The sequence below is a fragment of the Oncorhynchus kisutch genome, unplaced genomic scaffold (genome assembly GCF_002021735.2).
Source record: "Oncorhynchus kisutch isolate 150728-3 unplaced genomic scaffold, Okis_V2 Okis01b-Okis20b_hom, whole genome shotgun sequence".
NCBI classification, from domain to species: domain Eukaryota; kingdom Metazoa; phylum Chordata; class Actinopteri; order Salmoniformes; family Salmonidae; genus Oncorhynchus; species Oncorhynchus kisutch.
Genome location: NW_022261978.1, coordinates 10,265,542 through 10,283,174, shown reverse-complemented (window position 1 = coordinate 10,283,174; position 17,633 = coordinate 10,265,542). Strand labels below are relative to the sequence as shown.

Sequence of the window (17,633 nt, the reverse complement as noted above, 5' to 3'; positions counted from 1 at the left end):
AGGGAGATTACATATGAATAAATACATATTTTCCATACATTTCTATTGAATAATAAATCACCAGAATAAGTTCAATACGTATTTTCTTTTAAATACAAAATGCAGAGGGCAGAGAGGCGGATAGCAAAGGGTTTGAACAAGTCCCTTCTGTTACAAACCAAATATTTGACTAGAAGCATGGGGTAATAATGTCTAGATGCTTTTTTTCCGCCGTGGAGAGAATTTCCTGTCTGGGCTGTGGGACAGTGGAGATTAGTTGATTAATTTCCTGGGAGGGCTGTGGGACAGTGGAGATTAGTTGATGAATTTCCTGGGAGGGCTGTGGGACAGTGGAGATTAGTTGATGAATTTCCTGGGAGGGCTGTGGGACAGTGGAGATTAGTTGATGAATTTCCTGGGAGGGCTGTGGGACAGTGGAGATTAGTTTATGAATTGCCTGGCTGGGCTGTGGGACAGTGGAGATTAGTTTATGAATTTCCTGGGAGGGCTGTGGGACAGTGGAGATTAGTTTATGAATTGCCTGGCTGGGCTGTGGGACAGTGGAGATTAGTTTATGAATTTCCTGGGAGGGCTGTGGGACAGTGGAGATTAGTTGATACATTTCCTGGCTGGGCTGTGGGACAGTGGAGATTAGTTGATACATTGCCTGGCTGGGCTGTGGGACAGTGGATGTGTAGGAATGATTCAAATGGAACTGTTAACAGCCATTACCCGGGTAGTATTGGGACTAACTAACGGCTATTAACCAATCGGCATCAAAGATCCAAATGTACGGTTTATAATAAGTCTAGATTAAAACCTCATTGGAAGACAGTTTTATCATGTGGAGGTTTTATTCAGGTCTCTCTGTTTAACCAAATACTCTGTCTTTGGCAGGAGAGAGACCAGACTCTCACTCTGACAGCAGTAAGAGTGCTTCAGGGGAACCAGACCCAGAGACTCCCAAACCAGTGAGACGACTCGACTGCTCCCAGTGTAATAAGAGTTTTAAGTTGTCACGGTACCTTAAAATACATCAGAGGACACACACAAGGGAGAAACCTTTTCTCTGCTCCCAGTGTGGAAAGAGTTTTACCCAGTTATGGAGCCTGAACAAACATAATAGAATACACACAGGAGAAAAGCCTTACCGCTGTTCCCATTGTGGAAATAATTTTAGGTCGTCAGATAAGCTGAAGGAGCACGAGAGGACACACACAGGGGAGAGACCATACCATTGCTCCTTGTGTGGAAAGAGTTTTTCCCAGTTAGGAAGCCTGAAAGAGCATGAAAGGAAACACTCAGGAGAAAAGTCTTTCCAATGTTCCCAGTGTGGAAAGAGATTTTTACGATCACAGCAACTAAAATCACACGAGAGGATACACACAGGGGAGAAACCATACCACTGCACCCAGTGTGAAAAGAGTTTTACCCAGTTAGGGAGCCTGAACAAACATAATAGAATACACACAGGAGAAAAGCCTTATCCCTGTGCCTATTGTCCAAAGAGATTTTCAGGATCACAGGATCTAAAATCACACGAGAGGACACACACAGGGGAGAAACCATACCACTGCTCCCAGTGTGAAAAGAGTTTTACGCAGTCAGGGAGCCTGAACAAACATAATAGAATACACACAGGAGAAAAGCCTTACCCCTGTGCCCATTGTGGAAAGAGATTTTCACGATCACAGGACCTAAAATCACATGAGAGGACACACACAGGAGAAAAGCCTTACCCCTGTGCCCATTGTAGAAAGAGATTTTCACAATCACATGACCTAAAATCACATGAGCGAACACACACAGGAGAGATACCTTACCATTGCTCCCTGTGTGGAAATGATTTTTTCCATTTAGGAAGTCTGCGCAAACATAAGAAGAGAAAACACTCTGGCGATGTGTGTACCCATGTTCCCATTGCGTAATGAATATCAGGTTGTGAAATAAAAAATACATTTTCCCAGACAGAAGACCTGAAATCACATCATAGAATAGACAGGCTGTGTTCTGATGAGTCACTGTTCTGATGAGTCACTGTGTTCTGATGAGTCACTGTGTTCTGATGAGTCACTGTGTTCTGACTGATGTTTGACTGTTGTTTTATGCCACATTAAATCATATTGTTGATATTAAATCGTTCTCTAGAATAGAGGCCTGTTTTAGTGTCTGAGACAGGATGTCTAAAATCAGATTACAATTTTAAAATGTATTTTATTTTGATTCTACACTTTGATATGATGGATACATGTAAGAAACCTTACATGTTCATGATATGATTTGGATATTATAAAATGTCAATTATAAAATGGATGAATATTGTGTGTATTTCTTGATTCTGACCTTTAAAACCTCAGGAGGTTTAGTTGTTTGGTTTACAGCGTCTCAGTCTGAACATCAGGAGAGGTCTTCTGAGGGGGTGAATGGATGGCTGGAAGGTAGATGTCAGTCAGAACATCACTAGAGGTCTTCTGAGGGGGTGAATGGATGGATGGAAGGTAGATGTCAGTCAGAACATCACCAGAGGTCTTCTGAGTGGGTGAATGGATGGCTGGAAGGTCAATAACACAACATGTCAGTCAGAACATCACCAGAGGTCTTCTGAGTGGGTGAATGGATGGATGGAAGGTAGATGTCAGTCAGAACATCACTAGAGGTCTTCTGAGGTGGTGAATGGATGGATGGATGGAAGGTAGATGTCAGTCAGAACATCACCAGAGGTCTTCTGAGGTGGTGAATGGATGGATGGAAGGTAGATGTCAGTCAGAACATCACTAGAGGTCTTCTGAGGTGGTGAATGGATGGCTGGAAGGTAGATGTCAGTCAGAACATCACCAGAGGTCTTCTGAGGTGGTGAATGGATGGATGGAAGGTAGATAACATGTCAGTCAGAACATCACCAGAGGTCTTCTGAGTGGGTGGCTGTCAGAACATCACTAGAGGTCTTCTGGGGTGGTGAATGGATGGATGGATGGAAGGTAGATAACATGTCAGAACATCACCAGTGGTCTTCTGAGTTGTCTTCTACTTGAAAAATATGTTTTACTTAAGTTGTTTTATTGGCTACCTGTACCTTACTTTACTATTGATTTTCTTTGACAACTTTTACTCCACTACATTCCTAAAGAAAAATTATGTCATTTTTACTGCATACATTTTCCCCAAAAGTACTTGTTACATGATGAATGCTTAGCAGCAGGAACATTTTCCAATTCAAGCACATCAAGAGAACATCCCTGGTCATCCCTCCTGCCTCTTATCTGGCAGACTCACAAAACACAAATGCTTCATTTGTAAATGATGTCTGAGTGTTGAATTTAGCCCCTGGCTATCCGTAAATAAAAACAGATACAAATGAACATCATGTTGTCTGGTTTGCTAAATATTAGGAATTAGAAATTATTTATATTTTTACTTTTGAAACACAAGTATATTTTTGAAATTACATTTACTTTTGATACGTAAGTATATTTAAAACGATTATTTTACTCAAGTAGTATTTTACTGGGCGACTTATTAATAAGTTATCTTTACTTTTACTCAACTTTGACAATTGGGTACTTTTCCCACCACTGGCACGTAGTAGAAGCAAAGTAGCAGAACGTCCATTTGTGTTTACACCTGAAGGGATACCGGAAAAAACGTGATGTAGACAGAGGGGCGGGACTTCCGTTGCAAAACGCTCTCAATCTTCACAAGGAACGGGTGTCAATTTCCAGGTAGAAAAAAAAACTGCTTTGAATGACGAAGCGTATTACAAGAAGCCGCCCCTTTTGTAAGGAAAAACGACATTGCAACACTGCGATAAGCTCCTTCCGCCCTGTTTGCGTGTTGTCGGTAGACAACGAACTAGCTCCGTCGGTCGCGGCGCGCAAGACCAGAATGATGACCAGAATGATATAACGCTAAACCACCAAAGACACATCCCATTTCTGTTCTGTTCTGTTAGAAAATTGAGAGTTGGAGTTTGACTGTTTTTTTTGTGTGCCCAAAGCCTTTAAAGCTACATGAGTGTGTGTGTGTGGGAGGGGGCAACAAACATCTTTAAGTTCTTAGGTTTTTAGCTATAAGGGAAAACAGACTGACCTGATTGAAATCTCTATGATACCACGTCATTTAACCTATTATTACCACCAGCTCATGTCTGATTTCAGGACATTTGGGTGAAATCTATGGTTATATAGACCCCAGCCCCACAGGTTATTACAGGTTATATAGACCCCGGCCCCACAGGTTATTACAGGTTATATAGACACCAGCCCCACAGGTTTTTACAGGTTATATAGACCCCGGCCCCACAGGTTTTTACAGGTTATATAGACCCCGGCCCCACAGGTTTTTACAGGTTATATAGACCCCGGCCCCACAGGTTATTACAGGTTATATAGACCCCGGCCCCACAGGTTATTACAGGTTATATAGACCCCGGCCCCACAGGTTATTATAGGTTATATAGACACCAGCCCCACAGGTTTTTACAGGTTATATAGACCCCGGCCCCACAGGTTATTACAGGTTATATAGACCCCGGCCCCACAGGTTATTATAGGTTATATAGACACCAGCCCCACAGGTTTTTACAGGTTATATAGACCCCGGCCCCACAGGTTATTACAGGTTATATAGACCCCGGCCCCACAGGTTATTACAGGTTATATAGACACCAGGCCCACAGGTTATTACAGGTTATATTCTTAACCAAATGTTAAGCTAGTAGCCATGGGTTAATGATGTCCATATGCTGCTATGATTTTCTTCTCGTGGAGATTAGTTTATAAATGGCCTGGCTGAGCTGTGGGACAGTGGAGATTAGTTTATAAATGGCCTGGCTGGGCTGTGGGACAGTGGAGATTAGTTTATAAATGGCCTGGCTGGGCTGTGGGACAGTGGAGATTAGTTTATAAATGGCCTGGCTCGGCTGTGGGACAGTGGAGATTAGTTTATAAATGGCCTGGCTGGGCTGTGGGACAGTGGAGATTAGTTTATAAATGGCCTGGCTGGGCTGTGGGACAGTGGAGATTAGTTTATAAATGGCCTGGCTGGGCTGTGGGACAGTGGAGATTAGTTTATAAATGGCCTGGCTCGGCTGTGGGACAGTGGAGATTAGTTTATAAATGGCCTGGCTGGGCTGTGGGACAGTGGACATTAGTTTATAAATGGCCTGGCTAGGCTGTGGGACAGTGGAGATTAGTTTATAAATGGCCTGGCTGGGCTGTGGGACAGTGGAGATTAGTTTATACATGGCCTGGCTCGGCTGTGGGACAGTGGAGATTAGTTTATAAATGGCCTGGCTGGGCTGTGGGACAGTGGAGATTAGTTTGTAAATGGCCTGGCTGGGCTGTGGGACAGAGGATGTTTAGGGATAATTCAAATGGAACTGTTAACAGCTATTACCAGTGGATTATCGTGAATAACTAACAGCTACCAATCAATCAGCATCCACGATCCAAACGGCCCATTTTATAAAGAGGGATCTAGACTGGATTAAAGCTCATAGGGAGACAGTTTAAAAATGTGGTTTTATTCAGGTCTCTCTATTAAACAAAATACTCTTGTCTTTGACAGGAGAGAGACCAGACTCTCACTTTGACAGCGAAAAGAGTCCTTCATTGGAACCAGACCCAGAGACGCCCAAACCAGCGAAACAACATCACTGCTCTCAGTGTGGAAAGAGTTTTACCCATTTAGGGCATCTGAAATCACATGAGAGGAGGCACCCAGGAGAAAAGCCTTTCCACTGCTCCCAGTGTGGAAAGAGATTCTCCATGTCAAGTAACCTGAAAAAACACGAGAGAACACACTCAGTAGAGAAGCCTTTCCACTGTTCCCAGTGTGAAAAGAGCTTTACACAGTTAGGGCAACTGGAAAAACATAAAAGAATACACACTGGAGAGAAGCCCTACCTCTGCTCCCACTGTGGTAAGAGTTTTACCCAATCAGGTACCTTGAAATCACATGAGAGAACACACTCTGTAGAGAAGCCTTTCCAATGCTCTCAGTGTGGAAAGGCGTTTGCCCAATCAGGTACTCTGAAATCACATGAGAGAACACACACTGTAGAAAAGCCTTTCCAATGCGCTCAGTGTGGAAAGGGTTTTACCCAGATGGGGAGCCTGAAAAAGCATGATAGAACACACACAGGGCAGAAGCCTTTCCAATGCTCTCAGTGTGGAAAAGGTTTTACCCAGATAGGGAGCCTGAAAGGTCATGAAAGAACACAACACATACAGGGAAGAAGCCTTATCACTTCCCCCAGTGTGAAAATTATTGTAATTTATCCGGCTAGGGCACCTGAAAGAACATAATATAACACACACACACGGGAGAAGCCTTTCCAATGCTCCCAGTGTGGGAAGGGTTTTACCCAGAGAAACTTGCTGAAAAGCCATGAAAGAACACAGGGGAGTAGTGACGGGGAAGCCAAGAGTTTAGATTTTCCAGACAATTGTGTCAAAAATAGGTACATGACTCAATGCTTTGATCAACACAGTGTACACTATTGCCACCTGCTGGTCTGAAATAATTTAGAGCAGGCATATTATTGTAGAGGACGTCCCACGCCCCATAGCGTGCCCAGCGTTTTTGTCTTCTACCCAACCAATCAGGTGGAAACTATAAGCTTGCGATGTGTTTTTGTTTGTCACATGAAATCAAGAGAGTACAAAGCAGGACTCAAATATAAATGTTATATTTAAAAAAACATGAGCTGAATATGGAGTCCGTTTCCATGTATACACACGGTTATTAAATGGTCATTTTCTTCCTCTGTGTTTCCTGTCTGTGTGTGTCATTCCTCAAAGACTACAGAATATTGAGTCAGTTTCAACGTGATGCATTTACTCCATTGTTTCCATCGCTGGTCCTCTGATGATATGTATCTAACAGAGTGACTTTAATAGTCTGGTCACATCTAACAGAGTGACTTTACTAGTCTGGTCACATCTAACAGAGTGGCTTTAATAGTCTGGTCACATCTAACAGAGTGACTTTACTAGTCTGGTCACATCTAACAGAGTGGCTTTAATAGTCTGGTCACATCTAACAGAGTGACTTTACTAGTCTGGTCACATCTAACAGAGTGGCTTTACTAGTCAGGTCACATCTAACAGAGTGACTTTACTAGTCTGGTCACATCTAACAGAGTGACTTTACTAGTCTGGTCACATCTAACAGAGTGACTTTACTAGTCTGGTCACATCTAACAGAGTGGCTTTAATAGTATGGTCACATCTAACAGAGTGGCTTTAATAGTCTGGTCACATCTAACAGAGTGACTTTACTAGTCTGGTCACATCTAACAGAGTGACTTTACTAGTCTGGTCACATCTAACAGAGTGGCTTTAATAGTCTGGTCACATCTAACAGAGTGGCTTTAATAGTCTGGTCACATCTAACAGAGTGACTTTACTAGTCTGGTCACATCTAACAGAGTGACTTTACTAGTCTGGTCACATCTAACAGAGTGGCTTTAATAGTCTGGTCACATCTAACAGAGTGACTTTACTAGTCTGGTCACATCTAACAGAGTGACTTTACTAGTCTGGTCACATCTAACAGAGTGACTTTACTAGTCTGGTCACATCTAACAGAGTGGCTTTACTAGTCTGGTCACATCTAACAGAGTGACTTTACTAGTCTGGTCACATCTAACAGAGTGGCTTTAATAGTCTGGTCAGATCTAACAGAGTGACTTTACTAGTCTGGTCACATCTAACAGAGTGGCTTTAATAGTCTGGTCACATCTAACAGAGTGACTTTACTAGTCTGGTCACATCTAACATAGTGGCTTTACTAGTCAGGTCACATCTAACAGAGTGACTTTACTAGTCTGGTCACATCTAACAGAGTGACTTTACTAGTCTGGTCACATCTAACAGAGTGACTTTACTAGTCTGGTCACATCTAACAGAGTGACTTTACTAGTCTGGTCACATCTAACAGAGTGACTTTACTAGTCTGGTCACATCTAACAGAGTGGCTTTAATAGTATGGTCACATCTAACAGAGTGGCTTTAATAGTCTGGTCACATCTAACAGAGTGACTTTACTAGTCTGGTCACATCTAACAGAGTGACTTTACTAGTCTGGTCACATCTAACAGAGTGGCTTTAATAGTCTGGTCACATCTAACAGAGTGGCTTTAATAGTCTGGTCACATCTAACAGAGTGGCTTTAATAGTCTGGTCACATCTAACAGAGTGACTTTACTAGTCTGGTCACATCTAACAGAGTGACTTTACTAGTCTGGTCACATCTAACAGAGTGGCTTTAATAGTCTGGTCACATCTAACAGAGTGACTTTACTAGTCTGGTCACATCTAACAGAGTGACTTTACTAGTCTGGTCACATCTAACAGAGTGACTTTACTAGTCTGGTCACATCTAACAGAGTGGCTTTACTAGTCTGGTCACATCTAACAGAGTGACTTTACTAGTCTGGTCACATCTAACAGAGTGGCTTTAATAGTCTGGTCACATCTAACAGAGTGGCTTTAATAGTCTGGTCACATCTAACAGAGTGGCTTTACTAGTCAGGTCACATCTAACAGAGTGGCTTTAATAGTCTGGTCACATCTAACAGAGTGACTTTACTAGTCTGGTCACATCTAACAGAGTGACTTTACTAGTCTGGTCACATCTAACAGAGTGACTTTACTAGTCTGGTCACATCTAACAGAGTGGCTTTAATAGTCTGGTCACATCTAACAGAGTGACTTTACTAGTCTGGTCACATCTAACAGAGTGACTTTACTAGTCTGGTCACATCTAACAGAGTGACTTTACTAGTCTGGTCACATCTAACAGAGTGGCTTTACTAGTCTGGTCACATCTAACAGAGTGACTTTACTAGTCTGGTCACATCTAACAGAGTGGCTTTAATAGTCTGGTCACATCTAACAGAGTGGCTTTAATAGTCTGGTCACATCTAACAGAGTGGCTTTACTAGTCAGGTCACATCTAACAGAGTGGCTTTAATAGTCTGGTCACATCTAACAGAGTGACTTTACTAGTCTGGTCACATCTAACAGAGTGACTTTACTAGTCTGGTCACATCTAACAGAGTGACTTTACTAGTCTGGTCACATCTAACAGAGTGGCTTTACTAGTCTGGTCACATCTAACAGAGTTACTTTAATAGTCTGGTCACATCTAACAGAGTGGCTTTACTAGTCTGGTCACATCTAACAGAGTGGCTTTAATAGTCTGGTCACATCTAACAGAGTGACTACTAGTCTGGTCACATCTAACAGAGTTGCTTTACTAGTCTGGTCACATCTAACAGAGTTGCTTTACTAGTCTGGTCACATCTAACAGAGTGGCTTTACTAGTCTGGTCACATCTAACAGAGTGACTTTACTAGTCTGGTCACATCTAACAGAGTGGCTTTAATAGTATGGTCACATCTAACAGAGTGGCTTTAATAGTCTGGTCACATCTAACAGAGTGACTTTACTAGTCTGGTCACATCTAACAGAGTGACTTTACTAGTCTGGTCACATCTAACAGAGTGGCTTTAATAGTCTGGTCACATCTAACAGAGTGGCTTTAATAGTCTGGTCACATCTAACAGAGTGACTTTACTAGTCTGGTCACATCTAACAGAGTGACTTTACTAGTCTGGTCACATCTAACAGAGTGGCTTTAATAGTCTGGTCACATCTAACAGAGTGACTTTACTAGTCTGGTCACATCTAACAGAGTGACTTTACTAGTCTGGTCACATCTAACAGAGTGACTTTACTAGTCTGGTCACATCTAACAGAGTGGCTTTACTAGTCTGGTCACATCTAACAGAGTGACTTTACTAGTCTGGTCACATCTAACAGAGTGGCTTTAATAGTCTGGTCAGATCTAACAGAGTGACTTTACTAGTCTGGTCACATCTAACAGAGTGGCTTTAATAGTCTGGTCACATCTAACAGAGTGACTTTACTAGTCTGGTCACATCTAACATAGTGGCTTTACTAGTCAGGTCACATCTAACAGAGTGACTTTACTAGTCTGGTCACATCTAACAGAGTGACTTTACTAGTCTGGTCACATCTAACAGAGTGACTTTACTAGTCTGGTCACATCTAACAGAGTGACTTTACTAGTCTGGTCACATCTAACAGAGTGACTTTACTAGTCTGGTCACATCTAACAGAGTGGCTTTAATAGTATGGTCACATCTAACAGAGTGGCTTTAATAGTCTGGTCACATCTAACAGAGTGACTTTACTAGTCTGGTCACATCTAACAGAGTGACTTTACTAGTCTGGTCACATCTAACAGAGTGGCTTTAATAGTCTGGTCACATCTAACAGAGTGGCTTTAATAGTCTGGTCACATCTAACAGAGTGGCTTTAATAGTCTGGTCACATCTAACAGAGTGACTTTACTAGTCTGGTCACATCTAACAGAGTGACTTTACTAGTCTGGTCACATCTAACAGAGTGGCTTTAATAGTCTGGTCACATCTAACAGAGTGACTTTACTAGTCTGGTCACATCTAACAGAGTGACTTTACTAGTCTGGTCACATCTAACAGAGTGACTTTACTAGTCTGGTCACATCTAACAGAGTGGCTTTACTAGTCTGGTCACATCTAACAGAGTGACTTTACTAGTCTGGTCACATCTAACAGAGTGGCTTTAATAGTCTGGTCACATCTAACAGAGTGGCTTTAATAGTCTGGTCACATCTAACAGAGTGGCTTTACTAGTCAGGTCACATCTAACAGAGTGGCTTTAATAGTCTGGTCACATCTAACAGAGTGACTTTACTAGTCTGGTCACATCTAACAGAGTGACTTTACTAGTCTGGTCACATCTAACAGAGTGACTTTACTAGTCTGGTCACATCTAACAGAGTGGCTTTACTAGTCTGGTCACATCTAACAGAGTTACTTTAATAGTCTGGTCACATCTAACAGAGTGGCTTTACTAGTCTGGTCACATCTAACAGAGTGGCTTTAATAGTCTGGTCACATCTAACAGAGTGACTACTAGTCTGGTCACATCTAACAGAGTTGCTTTACTAGTCTGGTCACATCTAACAGAGTGGCTTTAATAGTCTGGTCACATCTAACAGAGTGGCTTTACTAGTCTGGTCACATCTAACAGAGTGGCTTTACTAGTCTGGTCACATCTAACAGAGTGACTTTACTAGTCTGGTCACATCTAACAGAGTGGCTTTACTAGTCTGGTCACATCTAACAGAGTTACTTTAATAGTCTGGTCACATCTAACAGAGTGGCTTTACTAGTCTGGTCACATCTAACAGAGTGGCTTTAATAGTCTGGTCACATCTAACAGAGTGACTACTAGTCTGGTCACATCTAACAGAGTTGCTTTACTAGTCTGGTCACATCTAACAGAGTGGCTTTAATAGTCTGGTCACATCTAACAGAGTGGCTTTACTAGTCTGGTCACATCTAACAGAGTGGCTTTACTAGTCTGGTCACATCTAACAGAGTGACTTTACTAGTCTGGTCACATCTATAACAGAGTGGCTCTAACAGAGTAACTTTACTAGTCTGGACACATCTAACAGAGTGACTTTACTAGTCTGGTCACATCTAACAGAGTGGCTTTACTAGTCTGGTCACATCTAACAGAGTGGCTTTACTAGTCTGGTCACATCTAACAGAGTGACTTTACTAGTCTGGTCACATCTAACAGAGTGACTTTACTAGTCTGGTCACATCTAACAGAGTGACTTTACTAGTCTGGTCACATCTAACAGAGCGGCTTTACAAGTCTGGTCACATCTAACAGAGTGGCTTTACTAGTCTGGTCACATCTAACAGAGTGACTTTACTAGTCTGGTCACATCTAACAGAGTGGCTTTACTAGTCTGGTCACATCTAACGGAGTTACTTTTCACATGAATTAAGCCACACAGAAAAAGCGCAGAGAACTCAGAATTCGGTATGGAATGTCGGTAAACTAAAGACAACACCATATATATTGCTCCATTACACTGACACTAACATCTCCCAAAGCGTCAAACCGAGGTGAAAATAAAAGTTGATCAACTCAAACAAACCGGCCATAATGTCAACCTGTGCATGAGAGGAAGCCACGGCTGCCAAGTAGCCTACGCCAACGTTTCTGCATAACGAAGGCTCTTTCTCATAGTAAAGTGCAACTTGATGGGCCTCCTGAGTGGCACAGCGGTCTAAGACACTGATCAGTGCTAGAGGCAATACTTCAGATCCGGGTTTGATCCCGGGGCTGTGTCGCAGCCGGCCGAGACCGGGAGACCCATGAGGTGGTGCACAATTTGCCCAGTATTGTCCGGGTTAGGGGAAGATTTGGCCGGCTGGGATGTCCTTGTCCCATCACGCTCTAGCGACTCCTTGTGGCGGCCGGGCGTATGCACGCTGGCTTCGGTTGCCTGCTGTACTGCGTTTCCTCCGACACATTGGTGCGGTTGGCTTCCAAGTTAAATGAGCAGTGTGTCAAGAAGCAGTGCGGCTTGGCGGGTCGTGTTTTGGAGGACGCATGGCTTTCGACCTTCGCCTCTCTCTCTGCACAGGAGTTGCAGTGATGGGAGAAGACTGTAACTACCAATTTGAAATAAAAGAGAAAATGGGATAATAAAAAAAAACTGGAACTGAATTATTTCGTAATAACGACATTGTCACGCCCTGACCTTAGTTATCTGACCTTTATTCTTTTGCTTAGGTCAGGGTGTGACTAGGGTGGGTATGTTTGTTTTGTCTAGGGGTTTCGTATTTCTAGAGATTTTGTATGTCTAGGTGGATTGTATGTCTATGGTGGCCTGAATTGGTTCCCAATTAGAGGCAGATGTTTATCATTGTCTCTGATTGGGGACCATATTTAGGTAGCCATTTTGCCTAGGGTTTTTGTGGGTTCTTGGTCTATGTTTAGTTACCTGTCTGCACTACGTATATTAGCTTCACGGTTCGTTTGGTTGTTTTGATAGTTTGTTCAGTGTTCTTTCTTTAATATAGTGCACCTCCAGGGTCCAGTACGCCCTGTTCCTGCTCCTCACACTCGCCCTGAGATGCGTGTCCCCAGCCCGGTACCACCAGTGCCGGTACCACGCACCAGGCCTACTGTGCACCTCGGCAGTCCAGAGCGTCCGGCGACAGTACCCAGTCCAGAGCGTCCGGCGACAGTACCCAGTCCAAAGCGTCTCGCGACAGTACCCAGTCCAGAGCGTCCGGCGACAGTACCCAGTCCAGAGCGTCCGGCGACAGTACCCAGTCCAGAGCGTCCGGCGACAGTACCCAGTCCAGAGCGTCCGGCGACAGTACCCAGTCCAGAGCGTCCGGCGACAGTACCCAGTCCAGAGCGTCCGGCGACAGTACCCAGTCCAGAGCGTCCGGCGACAGTACCCAGTCCAGAGCGTCCGGCGACATTACCCAGTCCAGAGCGTCCGGCGACATTACCCAGTCCAGAGCGTCCGGCGACAATCTGGATCCATATTTGCTCACGTGTGCTGCACCTATTATTTCTGGTGTAGTGACGCACATCTTTAATCAAACATTTGTCGTAGGAAAGATTCCTAAATCTTGGAAAATAGCTTTTGTTTAACCACTCCTCAAGGGAGGTGATGGTAGTGAGTTGGATAATTATCAGCCCATCTCTAAGCTCTCCTGTTTGGCTAAACGTCTAGAGTCACTGGTGAATAGGCAACTACAATCATTTTTAACTGTTAACAATACTCTTTCTAGTAATCAATCTGGCTTTAGACCTAAACACAGTACTTGTACGGCCACTGTACGTATTGTAAATGATATTACTAATGCCCTAGATAATAGAAAGTACTGTGCCGCCTTGTTCATGGATTTATCTAAAGCTTTTGACACTGTAGACCATGCGATACTTTTGGGTAAACTGTCGTCAATAGGACTGGGATTGGATGCCTGTCGTTGGTTTCATGACTATCTAAAGGATAGAAGTCCGTCTGTTAGAGTCGACGGCATCCAGTCGGAGCCATTGGAGTTGGTTAAAGGGGGTTCCACAAGGTTCTATACTTGGTCCATTACTGTTCACTCTCTACATAAACAATATCGGTGATGAGATAAGAAAGTGTCAAATTCATTTATATGCTGATGACACTGTCATGTAGTCTATCGCTTCAACGGCTGACCACGCCCATGATCACTATTGGAGACAGATTTGAAGATATTACAAGGGTCTTTCATACAGCTGAAACCTGTTTTAAATGCAAAGAAAACACATTTTGTGATTTTCAAATAGGTTCAAAGAGTTTGTTTAAAATACACCTGCACTTACGAGCTTGGTTCTCGAATTAATCAGGTCTCTGCATATAAATACTTAGTTTATCATCCAACCATATCCCTATCTATTAAAATGCATGTTGACGAACTTTGTAAACGGCTAAAAATCAAGCTAGTCTTCCTCGATAGAAACAGGACAGGTTTGTCCTCTACAAATAGAAGACAAATTGTGCAAGCTACTTTTATGTTATAGATTATGGGGATATTATTTACATGCACGCTACGGCATCAACACTTAAATCCCTGGATGCTACTTATCATTGCGCACTTAGGTTTATTACGGGTGCTAGCTACAGAACTCACCACTGTGTTTTATATCATAATGTGGGTTGGACTTCGCTGTCCGTGAGACGAGAACAACATGCTCTCGTGTTTGTCTATAAAGCATTTCTGAATGAGCTACCTTCTTATTTATCATCACTCATCAATATTAGAATTTGAATTTCTAAAACCAGGTCTCAAGCACGGATTCCACTTGAGGCCCATGTGATTTCCACAGAGTTGGGTATGGCTGCCTTTTCCTGTTACGCTCCTTGCCTATGGAATAGCCTGTAGACTAAACTTGAACCTAAGACTCTTGTCCCCCTGTTGCTCATTTTAAATATCTATTGGAGCATTTTTATTGTTGATTTGCTTGTAACTGTTTTGGGTAATGTTCTTGTGCTGTTAGTAGAATAACCTGTTACGGAAATAACCTGTTAGTAGAATAACCTGTTAGTAGAATAACCTGTTAGGGGAATAACCTGTTTGGGGAATAACCTGTTAGGGCAATAACCTGTTAGTAGAATAACCTGTTAGTGGAATAACCTGTTAGGGGAATAACCTGTTAGGGGAATAACCTGTTAGTAGAATAACCTGTTAGGGGAATAACCTGTTAGTAGAATAACCTGTTAGTGGAATAACCTGTTAGGGGAATAACCTGTTAGTAGAATAACCTGTTAGGGGAATAACCTGTTAGTGGAATAACCTGTTAGGGGAATAACCTGTTAGTAGAATAACCTGTTAGGGGAATAACCTGTTAGGGGAATAACCTGTTAGGGGAATAACCTGTTAGGGGAATAACCTGTTAGGGGAATAACCTGTTAGTAGAATAACCTGTTAGGGGAATAACCTGTTAGTAGAATAACCTGTTAGTAGAATAACCTGTTAGGGGAATAACCTGTTAGGGGAATAACCTGTTAGTGGAATAACCTGTTAGGGGAATAACCTGTTAGTAGAATAACCTGTTAGTAGAATAACCTGTTAGTAGAATAACCTGTTAGGGGAATAACCTGTTAGGGGAATAACCTGTTAGTAGAATAACCTGTTAGTAGAATAACCTGTTAGGGGAATAACCTGTTAGTAGAATAACCTGTTAGTAGAATAACCTGTTAGGGGAATAACCTGTTAGGGGAATAACCTGTTAGTAGAATAACCTGTTAGTAGAATAACCTGTTAGGGGAATAACCTGTTAGGGGAATAACCTGTTAGTAGAATAACCTGTTAGTAGAATAACCTGTTAGGGGAATAACCTGTTAGTAGAATAACCTGTTAGTGGAATAACCTGTTAGGGGAATAACCTGTTAGTAGAATAACCTGTTAGTAGAATAACCTGTTAGTGGAATAACCTGTTAGGGGAATAACCTGTTAGTGGAATAACCTGTTAGTAGAATAACCTGTTAGGGGAATAACCTGTTAGTAGAATAACCTGTTAGTAGAATAACCTGTTAGGGGAATAACCTGTTAGTAGAATAACCTGTTAGTAGAATAACCTGTTAGGGGAATAACCTGTTAGTAGAATAACCTGTTAGTAGAATAACCTGTTAGGGGAATAACCTGTTAGGGGAATAACCTGTTAGGGGAATAACCTGTTAGTGGAATAACCTGTTAGGGGAATAACCTGTTAGGAGAATAACCTGTTAGTAGAATAACCTGTTAGTAGAATAACCTGTTAGGGGAATAACCTGTTAGGGGAATAACCTGTTAGTAGAATAACCTGTTAGTAGAATAACCTGTTAGGGGAATAACCTGTTAGTAGAATAACCTGTTAGTAGAATAACCTGTTAGGGGAATAACCTGTTAGGGGAATAACCTGTTAGTAGAATAACCTGTTAGGGGAATAACCTGTTAGTAGAATAACCTGTTAGTAGAATAACCTGTTAGTAGAATAACCTGTTAGGGGAATAACCTGTTAGTGGAATAACCTGTTAGTAGAATAACCTGTTAGTAGAATAACCTGTTAGGGGAATAACCTGTTAGTAGAATAACCTGTTAGGGGAATAACCTGTTAGTAGAATAACCTGTTAGTAGAATAACCTGCGTGTAAATGAAATCTGTTGCTGTATTTTTTATTTGTTGTGTGTTGTCTGTGATCGTTTTGTTTGTCTTGTGTAGTTTCATAAACCTTGTACCTAAACTATATGTGTAAACATGTATAAGCAGGGCCCAGCTGTAAAGAGACCTTGGTCTCAGGCTGTGTAAACATGTATAAGCAGGGCCCAGCTGTAAAAGAGACCTTGGTCTCAGGCTGTGTAAACATGTATAAGCAGGGCCCAGCTGTAAAAGAGACCTTGGTCTCAGGCTGTGTAAACATGTATAAGCAGGGCCCAGCTGTAAAAGAGACCTTGGTCTCAGGCTGTGTAAACATGTATAAGCAGGGCCCAGCTGTAAAAGAGACCTTGGTCTCAGGCTGTGTAAACATGTATAAGCAGGGCCCAGCTGTAAAAGAGACCTTGGTCTCAGGCTGTGTAAACATGTATAAGCAGGGCCCAGCTGTAAAAGAGACCTTGGTCTCAGGCTGTGTAAACATGTATAAGCAGGGCCCAGCTGTAAAAGAGACCTTGGTCTCAGGCTGTGTAAACATGTATAAGCAGGGCCCAGCTGTAAAAGAGACCTTGGTCTCAGGCTGTGTAAACATGTATAAGCAGGGCCCAGCTGTAAAGAGACCTTGGTCTCAGGCTGTGTAAACATGTATAAGCAGGGCCCAGCTGTAAAAGAGACCTTGGTCTCAGGCTGTGTAAACATGTATAAGCAGGGCCCAGCTGTAAAAGAGACCTTGGTCTCAGGCTGTGTAAACATGTATAAGCAGGGCCCAGCTGTAAAAGAGACCTTGGTCTCAGGCTGTGTAAACATGTATAAGCAGGGCCCAGCTGTAAAAGAGACCTTGGTCTCAGGCTGTGTAAACATGTATAAGCAGGGCCCAGCTGTAAAAGAGACCTTGGTCTCAGGCTGTGTAAACATGTATAAGCAGGGCCCAGCTGTAAAAGAGACCTTGGTCTCAGGCTGTGTAAACATGTATAAGCAGGGCCCAGCTGTAAAAGAGACCTTGGTCTCAGGCTGTGTAAACATGTATAAGCAGGGCCCAGCTGTAAAAGAGACCTTGGTCTCAGGCTGTGTAAACATGTATAAGCAGGGCCCA

At 42.6% G+C, this 17,633-nt stretch overlaps 1 protein-coding gene across 3 annotated transcripts in view; it reads left to right on the top strand.

The window, feature by feature from the left end:
• LOC109887566 (zinc finger protein 239-like) overlaps positions 1-17,633 on the top strand; it is a 39,887-nt gene that overhangs the window by 5,242 nt on the left and 17,012 nt on the right. Inside the window, exons 2-3 of one of the 3 annotated variants that reach the window (XM_031811118.1) lie at positions 877-975; positions 5,545-5,649. In XM_031811118.1, coding sequence (XP_031666978.1) covers positions 877-975; positions 5,545-5,546 — 101 coding nt within the window. In that variant the 3' untranslated portion in view covers positions 5,547-5,649. Of the gene's footprint in view, positions 1-876; positions 3,338-5,544 lie in introns of those variants that run through there. The other 2 variants (XM_031811116.1, XM_031811114.1) reach the window with 2 other exon arrangements.